Source organism: Colobus angolensis, unplaced genomic scaffold, assembly GCF_000951035.1.
Source record: "Colobus angolensis palliatus isolate OR3802 unplaced genomic scaffold, Cang.pa_1.0 Scaffold293, whole genome shotgun sequence".
NCBI classification, from domain to species: Eukaryota; Metazoa; Chordata; class Mammalia; order Primates; family Cercopithecidae; genus Colobus; species Colobus angolensis.
In genome coordinates this window covers 1993891-2009816 of record NW_012116188.1, presented here as the reverse complement: position 1 = coordinate 2009816, position 15926 = coordinate 1993891, and the positions used below count along the sequence as shown (strand labels likewise).

General features: G+C 37.8%; 1 protein-coding gene across 4 annotated transcripts in view; it reads right to left on the bottom strand.

Annotated features, from left to right (window-relative positions):
- The window catches only part of MKX (mohawk homeobox), a 74936-nt gene that overhangs the window by 55413 nt on the left and 3597 nt on the right, over positions 1-15926 (bottom strand). For all 4 annotated transcript variants that reach the window (XM_011949219.1, XM_011949220.1, XM_011949221.1 and 1 more), the window contains 3 exons: positions 14929-15088; positions 8735-8888; positions 7971-8306 (listed from right to left, as the gene is read on the bottom strand). In XM_011949219.1, coding sequence (XP_011804609.1) covers positions 7971-8306; positions 8735-8888; positions 14929-15088 — 650 coding nt within the window. The remainder of the gene's footprint in view (positions 1-7970; positions 8307-8734; positions 8889-14928; positions 15089-15926) is intronic.

Here is a 15926-nt window from a genome sequence, read left to right as displayed (position 1 = left end):
CTTAGTGAAGTCAAATTTGTGAAAGCTCCATTTGTTTCTATTTGTCTGTCGGCTATGCTTTTTATTCTTTGGTGGATTTTCTTTAAACTAGCTAAATTTTTCCATTTTTCAACCTTGCATCTCTCTGGAAGTTACTCTTTTACTTGAAAATCGATTTAGTTTCATTTTATTCTTTCTATGTTTTTCTTTTGACTCTCTTAAACATTTCATTGTTTTCAGCTTTATTGTTTAACTTTTTTTTTTTACTTTACGTTTCTCTTCTTTTTAAAACTTTTTAAAAACCAATTCAAACTTATTCAGGACCCTTCCTCTTGTTCTGTTCACAAACACAGATCAATATATACTTAAGTAAATTTAAATGTTTTTTATGATTTAAGGAGCAGACATACTAAATCATCAAAACATGAATTCATTCACTTAAGAAACATTTATAGAGTAAGTATGTGAAAGACACGGTAGTAAGCGGTAGGGGAATTATAAAAATTAATACAACACCATTTCAGGGCCTCCAGGAACTCTTACTACATACAAGGCAGTGAGAGCCAGTACCAAAGGAAAGAGATAGGATGCGGCTGCATTTCGGAAAACAACTGCCCACATTCAGCCAAATATGAAATCAGCGTTGCTATCTATTTTAGGTACCACAATGTAAAAGGACAAAAATGTCAGAAGCTAACACAACCCTAAAATATATCTGTACAGTTTCTAGGCTAAACTGCCTCATACTTTCGATTTGTTTGTAAGCCATACAGTATGAAAGTGCGAGTCTCAGCATCTATCTACATGTAGGATTTTTCAGGCTCTCATGTGACACCAAATAACAAAGAAAAGGGAATAGAAAGCCACCCCTGAAGGAGCCAGCACACAGCTCGTGTTGCCAATATTTCTTCTTTTCTTCTCTTCTTGTCTGCCATTAATCTCTCAGTTCTTCACAATGGGTGAAACCCAGGTACAATTGCATTTGGATTTTTGCAAGTGAAGCCAGAAAGAAATGTAATTTTCAAACATCAAATTAATTTGAACTTCAGAAAGAATTCACGCCAATGTGTTTTGCTTCTACCATGACTCATAAACGTTTACTAAGAATCTATGGTATTCCGAATAGTGCTTAAGTTTTTATAATTCTATAGTAAGCCCATGCATATTCAAGGGTCAGCATTTGTATAAATCTCATTTTAAAAGATTCTGCTTAGAAATAAGTAATTAGAAAAGTCCCCTTTTAAAAAGGCTGTCAGGAAGACAAGGCGCGTTATTCAAAGGAGTGAGGGGCAAGTTTCCGATTGTGATTAACCCTGAGGTTACTGACTTGAAAGGGTGGAACAATATAAGAAATACAAGGAAGAGAAAGTTTAGAGAATAGAAAGATCATTAAAGTACCTTGCCAAAGCTGTGCTGAATAGTGTAAGTTTAGAAGAGAAGAAAATTCTCTATTTTTTAAATTGGTCCTTAAATTTCTGTTATCTGGAAATTGGACTTATGTGAAATACCTCATTCCCAGATGGCCTTTGTTAGGTAAGGTACAAGACAAGGAATTGGACAACCTTTCAAGTATCCTTTAAATGTCACTCGCTGGACTGTTGATAGAGGCTTTTATTATTCTCTGCTGGAGTACATCAACAGTCATTTGCATGCCAGGAAAAGAATGTCTGGAATAATCCAAAAAGGCAAAGCTTAATTCTTTCACTAAAACCAAGAAAGTGACAGCACAGAAAGGGAAATAAAATAAGAAAATAAGTGTCCGAGGTAGACTTACTGGTAACAAAAGCCCAAAAGAGAAACCGTGAGTGTGCACCGAGGCCCTCAACGCAGGGCCCTTAACACAGATGGCTCTTGATGCCGCCATAAGACTTTTTTTAAGCTACCCCCCAAAACAAAAGTTGAAATGAAGGAAACAGATATTGTCGGGGGAATATTCACTGCTCAAAAAGATCTGCCAAGGCATCTTTTTAAACCTTTCTTCTGGTTCATTTAAATATGGTTTCATGGATAGAGTGGCCAGCACCAAACACAGGCCTCCAGTGAGTCTAAGCCAGAGCCTTCATGGAGTGGCTCTTAATTATCATTTTTGCACGTGGAATGAGTGCACATAGGAGCAGCACCTCATATACCAGTGGATTCTGTCCCAGAAGGGTCCTTGTTACATTGGTTGTTTAGAACGGAGAGTACATTTCTCCAAAGAAACCATGCCATAAATTAAGCTTGAAGCCCAGGCAGATCCAATGGTTTATTGAACTCATGAGCATATCTAGATTTTACTACTGATATCAGCTTAAATTCTAAAGTACACAGTGTGCAGGAAGAGAGAGAAAAAGAAAAAAGAACATTTTCTCCCCTGAGGGTCATTATGAGCCAAGAAAAAAGGTTTGGAGATGGCAGTTGGACTTGTTATCCTCCCAAACTTTCTACGTCCTTGTTCCTCTTTCCCCAGTAACCAAAATGCCTTGTTCTCTCGTTTCGTTCCACGTCTCCAACTGCAGCAGGACATCCAAATGGATCCTACCTCCCAAAGCGTCCCATGCACCAATAAATGACTTCTTTTTTCTCTCAATCAAAATCTTCATTTCTTCCCAGGAATATTCACCTCCGTCAAGCGATGGGAAGTTAGCCCCATTAATTCATACTAATGTAGAAAAGACTCCTATCTGCCTAGATGCTTTGGTTTATACCATATGTGCCTAATTAAGAGGGATTTTAGAGAGTTTAACAAGATGAAGTTTAAACATTCAGCCTCTTGGGAGCAGGATAAATTTATGAAGTATATACTGACAGAGCCATGGGGCTCATAGAGCAACCATTCTAATGCAATAGGCTTTTTAAATTTTGTTTATTTATTTTTTTTGAGACAGAGTCTCATTCTATTGCCCAGGCTGGAGTGCAGTGGCATGATCTTGGCTCAGTGCAACCTCCACCTCCCAGGTTCAAGTGATCCCCCTGCCTCACTCCCCCTAGTAGCTGGGATCACAGGCACACGCCACCATGTCTGGCTAATTTTTTTGTATTTTTAGTAGAGATGGGGTTTCGCCATATTGTCCAGGCTGGTCTCGAACTCCTGACCTCAGATGATCCACTGGCCTTGGCCTCCCAAAGTGCTGGGATTACAGGCATGAGCCACCAGGCCTGGCCTGCACTAGGCCTTAATAAACTAATCATCTGTGATCTGTGAAAGGGAAAAATGCAACAGGGACTTGTCTTCAAGTCGAGCAAAACAAGAGGGGAACTCCACAGGTTTTATTTCAAGACTTGCCTGATTTACTCCTTCTTAGAAACCTCTTTCCTCTTCAGTAGAGAAAGAAATTTCATAGGCTTGGTTCTGAGGGTAAAGTCAAACTCTAATTCAAATTAGGAAAGGTTCCAGTGAGAATCCACTCTGTAAGGTGGCAAAGATGGTTCCATCTGGAGAATTTGAACCCTGATTCAACAGGGATGGAGGTGGATATTACACTGGGGGTCCTTATCCTGGCACCTCTGAGAGCAGACCAGTTGGGGGCTAGAGACTTGGAGGTCAGTTTGTAAGGAAATTCACTCAGTCAAACTTCTGAAAATTGACATTCGCTAAGCTCACATGATAAAAACATATTATAATTTTAATTTGGATGACTTAATTCAATGGATGGCACTGAGTGACTAAATTTCCCTTGAGTATTAATTACATTTAGATGCAATGACCTTAATAATTCTGATCAATTGTAATGGTATAACTACTGCTGTCAAAAATGTTTTAACCCATCTGTATTGAGAGTGTGCTATGTACCTGGCATGAAGCCAAAGACTGGATTACAGAGAAATAATGTCTGCGTAAAATCAGTAAAAATATGTATGCATTTGCTTTGATGTTTCTAGCAATATCTTCAATTAGGATTACTACTTTATAATCCACAAGACTTCTGCCCCCTAGAATTTAATAAAAATAAGTGAAATAAAATTCAGTGATGCATTATCCTTTCTTACACCAACTTTCAACTAGTTTCTTATTTTTTTCTTTGAGACACAGTTTCACTCTGTCACCCAGGCTGGAGTGCAGTGGTATAATCTCCTCTCACTGCAACCTCTGCCTCCTGGGTTCAAGCGATTCTCGTACCTCAGCCTCCCTAGTAGCTGAGATTAGAGGCGACTCCCATCATGCTCAGCTAATTTTTGTATTATTAGTGGAGACGGGGTTTCACCATGTTGGCCAGGCTGGTCTCGAACTCCTGATCTCAGATGATCTGCCTGCCTTGGGCTCCCAAAGTGCAGGGATTACAGGTGTGAGTCACCGTGCTCGGCCTCAACTGGCGTTTTGCTTCCATGTATTTAATAAAACTCATGACAAAACAGCCACTCTAACAAAAATGGATGAATAAATGGATAAAGTTCCTTAGCAGCTGGGTGCGGTGGCTCACGCCTGTAAACCCAGCACTTTGGGAGGCCAAGGCAGGCAGAGCATGAGGTCAGGAGTCGAGACCATCCTGGCTAACACGGTGAAACCCCGTCTCTACTAAAAACACAAAAAATTAGCCTGGCGTGGTGGTGGGTGCCTGTAGTCCCAGCTACTCGGGAGGCTGAGGCAGGAGAATGGCGTGAACCTAGGAGGAGGAGCTTGCAGTGAACGGAGATAGTGCCAGTGCACTCCAGCCTGGGCTACAGAGAGAGACTCCGTCTAAAAACAAAGAAACAAACAAACAAACAAAAAAGTTCCTTAGCAATAAATTGTAACAAAAACAAATAAATTGTAAAGTGTTCTTTTAAAAAATTTGAAAGTTCAGAATCTTTGTACTACTGTAGCACTGGGGGTGGGGGTGTTAATACAGACTTAGAAAATTTCTATTTAGGTGAGGGAGGAAAGAAAGATATAACTAGATGGAATTGAAAGAATTCAGAAGACGGTTGTATGCCAGAGAAAACCACAGCAGTTGCTCAGAAAGTATTTCTTGAAATCCCCTGTTTTACTATTTATACATGCCTGGTAACCCAGCTACAACTGCAGCAACGCTGTCACTCCATTCCCACAGAAGACAGCCATTGATTGTTTTGATCTGAAACCCAGCAGATCAGTCTTAGGCCACCAGTCTTTCTCAATTCTCCAACCATAAAAACAAATCATTTAGTCTGCCCTTTTTAAGTTGATGCACATGCATGTAAAACCAGAAGTTTACATGTCTAGGTTGCTTTCTCATTGCTTGCATAACTAAAAAAAAGGCTTTTATTTAAAAATAGAATTGGCAAATGAATAGTCCATACATTGGACAAAGTGCCTTTGGAATGCTTTAATAAAAATAAGCCACTGAGACATTTAACTTTGAAAAGAATCAACTACACAGGCGTGCTATTCATTCTGGCTTTATATTTTGTCACTTTTGAAATGCATTTTCAGAAGACTCACCACACTAGGAAAATTGCATAGTCATTAACCTATGTTTTTACTAGGCAATGTTAAATATTTTATAAGAAAAATATTTTTAAATAAAAGATTACCAATTACCAGTTACTGTGTCTCATTAAAATTAATGTATTTGTCATTTTTTTGTATTTGCCTATGCACATTTGTACTGTTATAACTGTATTATAGTGTTCCCACAATGTTGAATTGTTTTTCAATTAATACTACATTATAAATATTTCTCAGGTATTTTCATAGTATCAGTATTATAAATAAAGATTTTGACTTTTATGGAGTCTTAATCTGGTTTGGAAATAAGATAACATTTACATTTTTTAAAAATTTGATATTTCTATACATTCCAGAAAAATGCATAAAACACAAGCATTAATTCTTCAAAGTTTGAAAAAAAAAATGGATGAATTAAGTCATGTGTTTTGGGAATTGGATTGACTAAAAATCTTAATTTTTCATGAGTTATCGGCCATTTAAAACTTTTCATGTTTATGAACTTTTGTGTGGAGAATGCCAATTTATTTAAATACACATTTACATATAGTATATTGTGAAACAATTGTGCATAGTACCTCATCATAATTTTTTAAAACCTTTTTTGTTTAATAACCATTTACTGATTGCTGTTTCCTTCCTTTGTAATTTCCAATTTTAATTTGTGTCGATTTTTGCTTGTTTAATATATTATTGTTTTAAAAGAGTCAACTCTTATTTATTTTTCAGCTTTCCATTTGACCTTTTTTGGTTTTATTTTTATTACTTTTTTTCAATTATCTGTATTTGAACAATGTGATTTCCTTTCTCGAAAAATAAACATTCATAAAACTCTGAATTACTTTCAAGTTCTCTGGTTACAATAGTTAGATGTTAATATGTAGTATCTTCATTTTCTTTTTTTTTCTTTTGCAACAGGGGCTCCCTCTGTTGCCCAAGGCTGGTGTGCAGTGGCATGATCACGGTTCACTGCAGCCTTGATCTCCTGGGCTCAAGCAGTCCTCCCACCTCAGCCTCCCAAGTAGCTGGGACTGCAGGTATGCACCACCATGCATGGGCAATTTAAAAAAAATTGTAGCAATGGGGGTCTCACCATGTTGCCTAGGCTTGTCTCAAACTCCTAGGTTCAAGGAATCCTCTTGCCTCTGCCTCCCAAAGTGTTGGGATTACAGGCATGAGCCACAATGCCCAGCTTCATTTTCATTATTGGCTAAATTTCCTTTTATTTTTTCTTCTTCCTAGATCCAATTATTGTTTACAAGACGATTTCTGTATTTCTGAGTGTTTAGAGTTTGTTTTTATTGTTAGAGTTGGTGATGCAAAGAGAAAATGAGGTTGATTTAAGTCTTTAGAAATGTATTGCTATTTTCTCTGAATCTTTGTAGATCATTTGTCTCATATATATTTGTAGACGTTTGAAAATCAGATTGCTGGTGAAATGATCTACAGGGTATATTAACAGAGCAACTTTAGATTTCTTAATAAAGCCCTACTGTTCACAGACCAAGCTTCTTGATATTATGAAGAAAAGATGTAGTAAAATGTGTATCGTTTATATCATAGGGCCTAGCATACCGTAACTACTGTATACATGATTGGTAGTAGTAGGGATAATAATAGTGACTACAGTAGTGATGTTCTTCCTATCTTTTGTGCAGACAGAGATCTGGAGGGGAGTACCTACTATGTGTTCTTGGTCTGGGTTTTCTTATCTGTGATGTAATGTCCCTGTTCTAGATGCTTTCTGAGGTTATTTCCAGCTCTAATATTCTAAATCCTATTTGCTGGCATTTTCAGGACCCAGACTCTGTCTACACCAGATGTAGATGTAGGTCATGCATATTCCTTGTTCGAAAGTCACCTCATACACTTCTTAAGAGCAAACCTCTCTGGGAACTGAAGTCAAGATAGAAATTTTTACCAAACCTACTACTCTATCTGAAAATTTTGGACAGGTTGGAATCAATTCTTTATTTCTGGAAGGAAAGTAAAATTTTAAAAGCTATCTTTCAGCCCTGCTTATGCTTTTCAGGAATGAGAGTAAAATTTCCAGAGCAATGGAAGCTAGACCTATACCTTTCTTTCACAAAAGCTTGGCACCCCTATTAATTTGTTTTCATTTACCATCACTATTTAGCAATCAAAGCATTTAACAGAAAAGACAAAATACAAAGTATTTGCAGGATTGGCCACAATCTGGCACTGTCCTCTATTATGAATTATTTATAAAAGCCAGTATATACCTCCCCTAAACATTGTTATTATGAAGACTAAAATTATCATTAAGAATGAAAATTTTCCATCTTGAGTTAATTTTTGTATAAAAACAAAGCAAAAATATTAAAAAATTAAAATTAAAAAATAGAAAAAGAATAAAACTTCTTGTCCTTAATACAAAAACTGAATATTTCTCAATAAGACCATAATCTACTAACAAATGTATCCATTGGCAATTATAAACAAAACAAAAGCTTTAAAACTGAATTATGGGCAATATGTGAATAATCTGATGCCTTTATACCTGTTAAAATAAACCCCTCTGATGCAGTTTTCATTGTGCTTTAAAAAGGTATCACAGGAATTACTACAGAAAACATGGGCTTACCTGTACGATAGACAAAGTTGCCTTCGGTTTCTGATGACGATGGAGACACTAATTCTTCCTCAAATTCATTGGAGCTAAAAGATCCCGAGTGGTTTCTTTGCCTTGTTTTTCCCATCATGGTAGTGTTCGTGGCCATGACATGTCTCAAAGAGTCATTAAGGTAACGGTTCAACAAGCTGCTCTTGTATTTAGGGGGTGCCACGTAGTCCTCACTGGCCTGTGACTCTGGCCTCACTCCTGCTTTGATGACCGAGCTCTCACTTTTAATCACGGGATGGTGAACTGGGGTACTATAGCCCCCTTCGTTCATGTGGTTTCTTGGAGGATTTTCTCCATCTACAACGGAACAGTATCACTAAGTAGGATGGTATGTATACTTTCCCCCAGCCACCCAACTCTTATATTTAATCATTAAAAATATATAAAGGAAATATATTTAAAGTATATAAAATTATCTTTGATATTCAAGATCAATTTTTAGGCAATGAAAGCAAATATTTATGTCATCTCTCACTTATGGTATTTTAATTTTAATGAATTTCACTGAATACGTTATTTTGACACATGGTATATCTATAAACAAGAGGAAATGGCCATCATTCCTTTGGTCATTTATAGTATTATAAAAATGAAGTTACTTCATGCAATAAAAAAGAACCGTTATAGCACCATCATATTTTGTGAGAGCAACCTTAAAAACAGCAATTATGGTGAACTTGCTATAGAGGCAAAACAAAGAAAGCAAAATAAAAATATTAACAAACCTTCAGAACACGAGTCATCACTGCTTACGCTAAGCCGTTCAGCATTGCCTTGAACATACTTGTTATATAACTTTATTCTCAAAGCCCAGCTTAAATCTGGCTGTCGAACGGTATTCTTAAGCCGACGTCTTGCATTAGCAAACCAATTTGACACCTAAAACGGTATTATTTTTCAATTAACAAAACTTAAAAACATTATCCATGGTGCAATTATTTTCTCATAAAGGAGCTAAGCCTCTCTCAGCACCTCTGATCATTAAATATTCTTAGGACATAAGAATACTGGACATTCATATCCATTCATTCATTCGACAAACATGTTGCTTACTACAGACACTGAGTGTATTTGTGGAATAAGGAAAAATGAAGAGGCCTTGACCTTAAAACATTCTAGTAAGAGAAAAGTCCAGTCAGAGAAGTAGGAGGGTATACAAATAGCTAATATAAGAAAGAATATGATGAATGGCATACCAGACATTAAAATGATACAGGAGTCCAAAGGAAAGAGGGGTTACTTTCATATGTGACTCCAGCCTTTTTGAGGAATTTAAGTGAGGCTTTGAAGAAGGTCCGGTCCAGAACAGGTCAGGTTGAGAGGGAAGGGAAGTGCATTCGCAATAAAGAGGACACAGGAACAAATGGAAGTGAAATTCCAGAGAAATTGTAGGGGCTGAGGAAGAGGGAAGAGTTAAAGATGACCTTGAGTCATCAAGGTCCTGTGTAACCAAGAGAAAGGTAGTGCATGTGGGGAAAGAGATAAAACTTTTTGAGGAGAAAATGATGTGTTTGGCTTGGGCAATGTCTAGTTTGAGGTGCTAATACTGGTGACATGTCTGGTAAGAAAATAAAAGTGGTATCTGAGATTGAAGGGAGGGGATGACCAAATTCAAGAGGAAAAGGCACAGAGGTAATTATCAAAGTTGCAAGAGTAGAAAGAATGAAAGCAGGGTCAAAGACCAAGCTTTGGAAACCATTAGAGATGAAAAAGGTGGGACCTGTTTGCTTCCAAAAGATGAGCTAGCAAAACAAGCAGAGGCAGAGCTATCGGTGAAGAGGAGGAAAATAAACCAAAGAACTCCTCACTTTAAGCTAAAAGTCAAGTGTTGCTTAGACAAATAGTTGAAGGCAAAGAAAGAAACATTTCAAGACAAAGAAAAGATACTTTCATTCTTTTTTTGAAGATGCTACTGGATTTGATACTTGAGGTTTCTTCTAAAATATCAGGTTATCATCAGTGCAGAGATTTTTAGAAACTCAAAAGGGCAATACTTGCCTTTAAAAGAATGAAACATGGGAAGAGAATTAAGTCTTTCTGCCAGTTTGGTCCAGAACATGACCAAACTGAGGAATTTAAGCTAGGCTTTGAAGAAAGGCCAGATTACTATAATGGTTTGTGTGGCAGTGTTTGTACTGGAAATTTCTCCTTTTTTTCCCCTAGATTTATACCATAAATACACATTTTTTGTGCATTACTCAAATCCTTATTATTCTACTTTTAAAAAACCCTCAAATTATACTTTTTCTCCCTGTCCTCATGGGTAAACACATGGTGGGTTTCCCATATGTATTTAATATTCAATATAGTCAGTATTATCTTCTTTGTACCTGAAGCAATGATAGTTATCCTTTCAAATTTATATGCAATGACATATTATCTCACCATGGCATTTCAGAAGTCAGTTTTCATCAACACTTCTTCCTGCTAAGCTATGTTACTATTACTGTGATTCAATCTGGCTTCAAATTCTCAGTCTGAATTCAAATTCTCAGTCCTTCCCATTCTCTACAGACAGACAACAAAATTACTGAGTGACTGTTGTACTTTAGCCATGGTGTTAAGTTCTAGGAATGAATAAGCTTTGTCTTCTGCACTCCCAGAAGGACTAGCAGAAAAGAACTACACATAATTAACTGGGATACACCGGTGAACATTAGCTGTGGAAGCACAAGGAGCCTGATCCCTTTCTTCATGAAATTTCTCAAACTTCCCTCGGATTCTTCAACTCACTGTCAAAATCTTTATCCAACTATACTACTAACTGGGAATTTGAAAACATTTCTCTTTCTAACTTCCCTCTCTTCCATTCTGTTCTCTTAAATGGATCTTAGCAACTATCATCAAATTCAAGATTGATGCACCATTTTGATTTAATCACTTCACTTTTTCAAATTCTCATAAATGTCCTGTTATCCCATAATCACCATACAATGGAAAAGGACCTGGTTTCCTGTTCTGAATTTGCCAAAACCATGCAGTATGAATTTGGATACGTCATTCAACTTTACTGAACTTTGAATCCTTCATCTCTAAAATGGATTTGATGGTTCCTAATATCCTTGTTAGCTCTAAAAATTAAGATGGGCGAATACAGCCCAAGTTGCCCTACAGCAATGTTAATTTCTTTTATACTAGGTACTAACCTCCCTCTGTTGACCAGTACTGTCTCCAGCAAGAGTGTTTTTGTCCTTCTTTGATCCTTTCACACAGAGTACAACCTGCAACTTCCCCTAGATCATTCATATTTACTAGAGTTCAACTCCAAAACATTTTTGTAACTTTCTTTACTAAACAGGATATAATTCAGACTAACCTTAAATCTTCACACAGCAACCACACATAGTGCAGTGTAAAATCCAATTCTTATGAAACTCTTCTTATAATGAAAATGCAATGGCCTTCTAATTTTAAAAAAAGTAATACACTATCCTTCTAACAGACAAAAATGGGGGAACATTTAAATGATTTAAATGTCATAGGGGATTAACTAACTTTTCATACATAGGAGTCATATCTCTTTTATGTTTTATATACTCATAGTCTTTTATTTTTTACCATATTATAATAGTTATACATTAGGTGATTTTCCAGAAAGGTTTGCTGATGTCTAATATAGACTGTTTCAAAACTGATTTCATAAATTGACCACCATCCAATCTGGTAATATATGTATTCTGCTGGGGTTTTTTGTTTTGTTTTTTTTCAGTACAACCTAACAGATAGATACACTCCAAGGTCTTTAATGTGTATTTGCAGTAGATCCTGCAAACAGCAAATAGCTGGTTAACAAATTTGCATATTCTTGTTTTGCATTTCTTTCTTGATGAATTAATGCAAATTCCATCTGTTTCACTGAAGGTAAAAATGTCAGTTCAAATTTTCTACTTTTAATCTACTATGGATTCCTTTGGGTTGTCATTCATATTCTCTTCAAATTGTATTTTACACGAAACAGATCTCCTTACCAAGGATAGGTTCTGGAACAGAATTTTAATGTCAAACTGAATGCTATATGTGTATATATGTTTAGATGTTTGGGCCTCTAAGCTTTCACTATAAAATACGGGAGATAGTTAGATACGACTCATTTATATAATTATATTTTATATTCGTATCTATCTGTCTATCTATCTCCCATATTTTATAGTGAAAGATTAGAGGGCCAACCATCTAGAAGCTGGGAGGGAAAACTAAATAATATTTATCCTACTTTAACAAAAGTGTTTACATTCATCATGTTGACAGAGCAATTGTTATAGTACACCCAAAGGGATAAACTGGCATCTGTCCATCTTTGAACACACTGAATTAACAAACTTCTGAGCTATTCAACTGAAATATTGAGCATTTCGTTCCCACACCATGTAATATAACACTTGGAATAATGAATAAGGACTGATCTGAGATTTTGTTGAATATTTAACAGTTGTTATAAGCCTTATAGCTGATAACAGCATATATATCTCAGCAGGCACACTCAGTACCAACCAAAAACAGAGTTATGTCAACAGTGGAGACAGAATCTTGGAACATAGCAGTTTTAACAAATCATATGTGGACAGATCACAGGAATATGAGACTTCCATTATTAGAGGAGGAAGCATTAACATCTACTCATTGTTCCTTGCTAAGTTCCATATCCTGCAATAATACAAACCCCAATCACATACCATTTTATACTATTCCACAACAAAGCTGTTTATATTCAGAGTGTATTTCTATAGCATTTGAACAATGATCAGCCATAGGATCAGTCACAAGATCCATTGGTAATTCTATACATTTTAATTTTTTCCATTTATCACTTTAAAGCTTCAGAAATCAGCTTCATTAATAATAAAATTTGAAATAATTATACAGTTGTCATTTATTATTATAAAAGTTATTTTACCCCACTGAAAATTACATATTTTTGTGCATTTTTATTTTCTGAGGACTAGTGTAAGAGAAAAAAAGTGTTTTGAATGAAAATTTCATGTAAAGCATATTTTAAAAATGTAATAGCCTCACCAAGATCTAAATGTAAAAAGCATTTTTATTTGTATTTGAACTATCATTACAGGTGGCAAATAATTTAAAATTACAACTACTTGTATTGCAACTCAACAAAAGTACTACATAAGAAAGTTTAAATGGCTCTCCTAATGACAAATGCTACTTCATAATTTAAAAACGTCCTAAAACATGTCATAAATGTTCTTTTGCTTTCTGTATGAAAGAATAGCCACTATTAAATATAAAGCTCTATATCAACCAAAATAACCTAGTGTTTCATTGCTGACATCACTGTGAAGTATTCAAATAACTCTATAAATTAGTGTATTTTTACAATAAATAGCATACTTATTTAAACAAAATTTTAACATAGGTTATTTATTTTCATAAGTCAGGTTTTTCTGACTGGAATAATTTATTTAGAAACTACTTTGGTAAATCACTAAAAGATTCATAGTTCTATGTTAAACAGTTATTAAGCCAAGAACACTAAATTAATTTTCCCCTCCACTGCTGCAGCAAATCACTATTAATACCATTGCCTGATAATACGAAAGAAACAGATGTTTTTGTATATAATTATATTCTGAAAATAAGCAGAAATTACATATTCTAGTATTGATAGCCTGACTATAAGTCAACTTTCACACCTTGTCAAACTTTCCAGTAATTCCTAAAGGGAAATTTTAAATACTCCAGAAAGCAATTCTTATTTTATCCACTAGTTCCTTATTTCTTTTTGGAGCTCCTGCTTACTGTAAATTTAGTGGAATGGGCAAATTTTCACAATCAGTTAATGCTATTGTAATGTGCAAAAGTTCTCACCTGATGTAGCTCCTCCTCCTCTTCTTTCTGAATAAATTTGCCTGCTTGCAGGTAGAAAAGTTCAAACCACCATATTTATTTTTAAAAAAAAATTGTGACATGATGGGAAGAGCATTTGATCTGGAAGTATTTATTTCCAGGCCTATCTCTGTCTTTTACTGACACAACTGCCCCAAGTCTTGGTTATGTCAAGTGTAAAATTCTGATAGTAACTGCCTACAACATCGTGGTTTTGTGAACAGTAAGATTCAGTTTTGAAAAGCTAGTCAAATGTAAAGTAACGCTGTTCACCAGAGAACACACAAACTTTGCACCATTTCTCCACACTTGGCAAAGTAACCCAACCATCTGAAATCTGCCTCCTCTCCTTAAGCCCAGCAGAAAAGCATCAGGAGCAAAATGCTGTCGATTGCAGCAAATGTTTAGGATGCTTCCTATTAAAAAAAAAAAAAAAAAAGTTTTTCGGGGTGGGGGAGTGGGGGTGGGTGTTGATCCAAACATCATTTCTTATCTTTCTATCCCCTACTCCTAGCTGTCAGTAATGGTAATTTTGAAAGTTACTCTGTACCTGAGCTTTAATACTTGGCCTTAATATGGAGTGTCACACTGCACGGTTCTCAAAGTGGGGTTCCTTCCTAGCCTCAGCTTCAGCAACACCTGGGGCCTTGTAAGAGATGCAAATGATGGTCTCACCCCAGACCTGTTGAATCCGAAACTCGGAGGTGGAGTCTAGCGATTTGTGTTTTAAGCCCTCCAGGCGTTTCTGATGCTCACTAATGTTGAAAATCACCGCAGATGGCATCATCTGGATTCATCTATATGTGGCTCTTGAATCCAGATTCCCAGTTACCTTCTCGTAAGTCTGCAGTTGACTTTTCACTTCCCTCCCTGACAGCGCTTCCTGCATTCCTTCCTGCACGGAGCATCTGCACTGAACTGAGGGATGAGGGTGAGAAGTAATTCAGAAACTCCCACAGCTCGGCTCCATCCCTCTCCAGGTAGAAGTGCCACGTGGAGAGCCTCACCAAACCCTAAGCGTGCCGCTCTTCAGCCCCTCGCCGGGAAACGGATCAGGGGGTTAATGAGTCCTGATTACCTGCACTAGCGTCATCTGCGAGCCGAGGGCCAAGAGTATCTTCTCGGTCTTGGTGGGGTACGGGTTGTCACGATGCTTGTAAAGCCACTGCTTGAGGGGCCGCGCCATGTCTTGCAGGGCCTGCCGCTTGTGCCTCACCTTCCCGCCATTCTGCCGGGCGCTGGGACATGGGGAGAGGAGGAGGCCCTGGTGAGCGACGCGATTGCCCGCCCGGCCCCTTCACGTACCGGTTGAGCCCGAACCCTACATCCAAGCTGCGCAGTCCTGCCTTGCGCCCCTGCTCTGCGCGCGCCCGGAGTTTGGGAGAGGCAGGAAGTGGGAGCCACAAAGTTTCTGGATGGGGAGGTCATTTCGCTAGGTTTATCTTGAGTTGGGGGATATTTTGAACTCAGTACCCCAAGGTTAGAGGTTTAGGAGACGAAGGTCGAGTGATTTGAAGAAAACGGCTATTCCAGTCGCGGATCTGGGGAGCGGGGCTAACTGCTACCCTTCCCTCGCCCGCTGGCGCCGCGCCCTCGAGTGACCCTGGCCTGGCAGGCCTGGCAGGGTATGTGGCTGGCTCTCGAAACTTTCCTCGGGGATCTCTTGTCTGCTCCCAGAGGCTTTCCGTCGCTTGTGGTCGGGGAAAGGTCGCCGACTGGACAGAGGGAATAAAGCAAAGGAGCACTGCCTCCCCCGCTCTCTTCAAGCTCTCTATTTCCTTTAATCTTTTAGGAAAAGGGGGAAACTTTCCAAAGGAGGTAGTGGTTTGTGGAGGAAGCCTGCAGAACCCAAAAACACTGTCGGGCCGTTTCCCGACTAAGGGAGGGTTAAAAGTACGGCAAGCTCTGTCACATCAGGTAAAATAAAAAGACCTCAGGAAAAGCATATTCAAAGGAGGAGGAGGCAGAGGCAGCCACGAGCCTGGAGCCCGGAGCCTGGAGCCCGGAGCCTGGAGCCCAGAGCCTGGAGCGTGGCCTGGGGCGATGCGCTCCCGCACCGGTCCGGGAGGTGTCGCG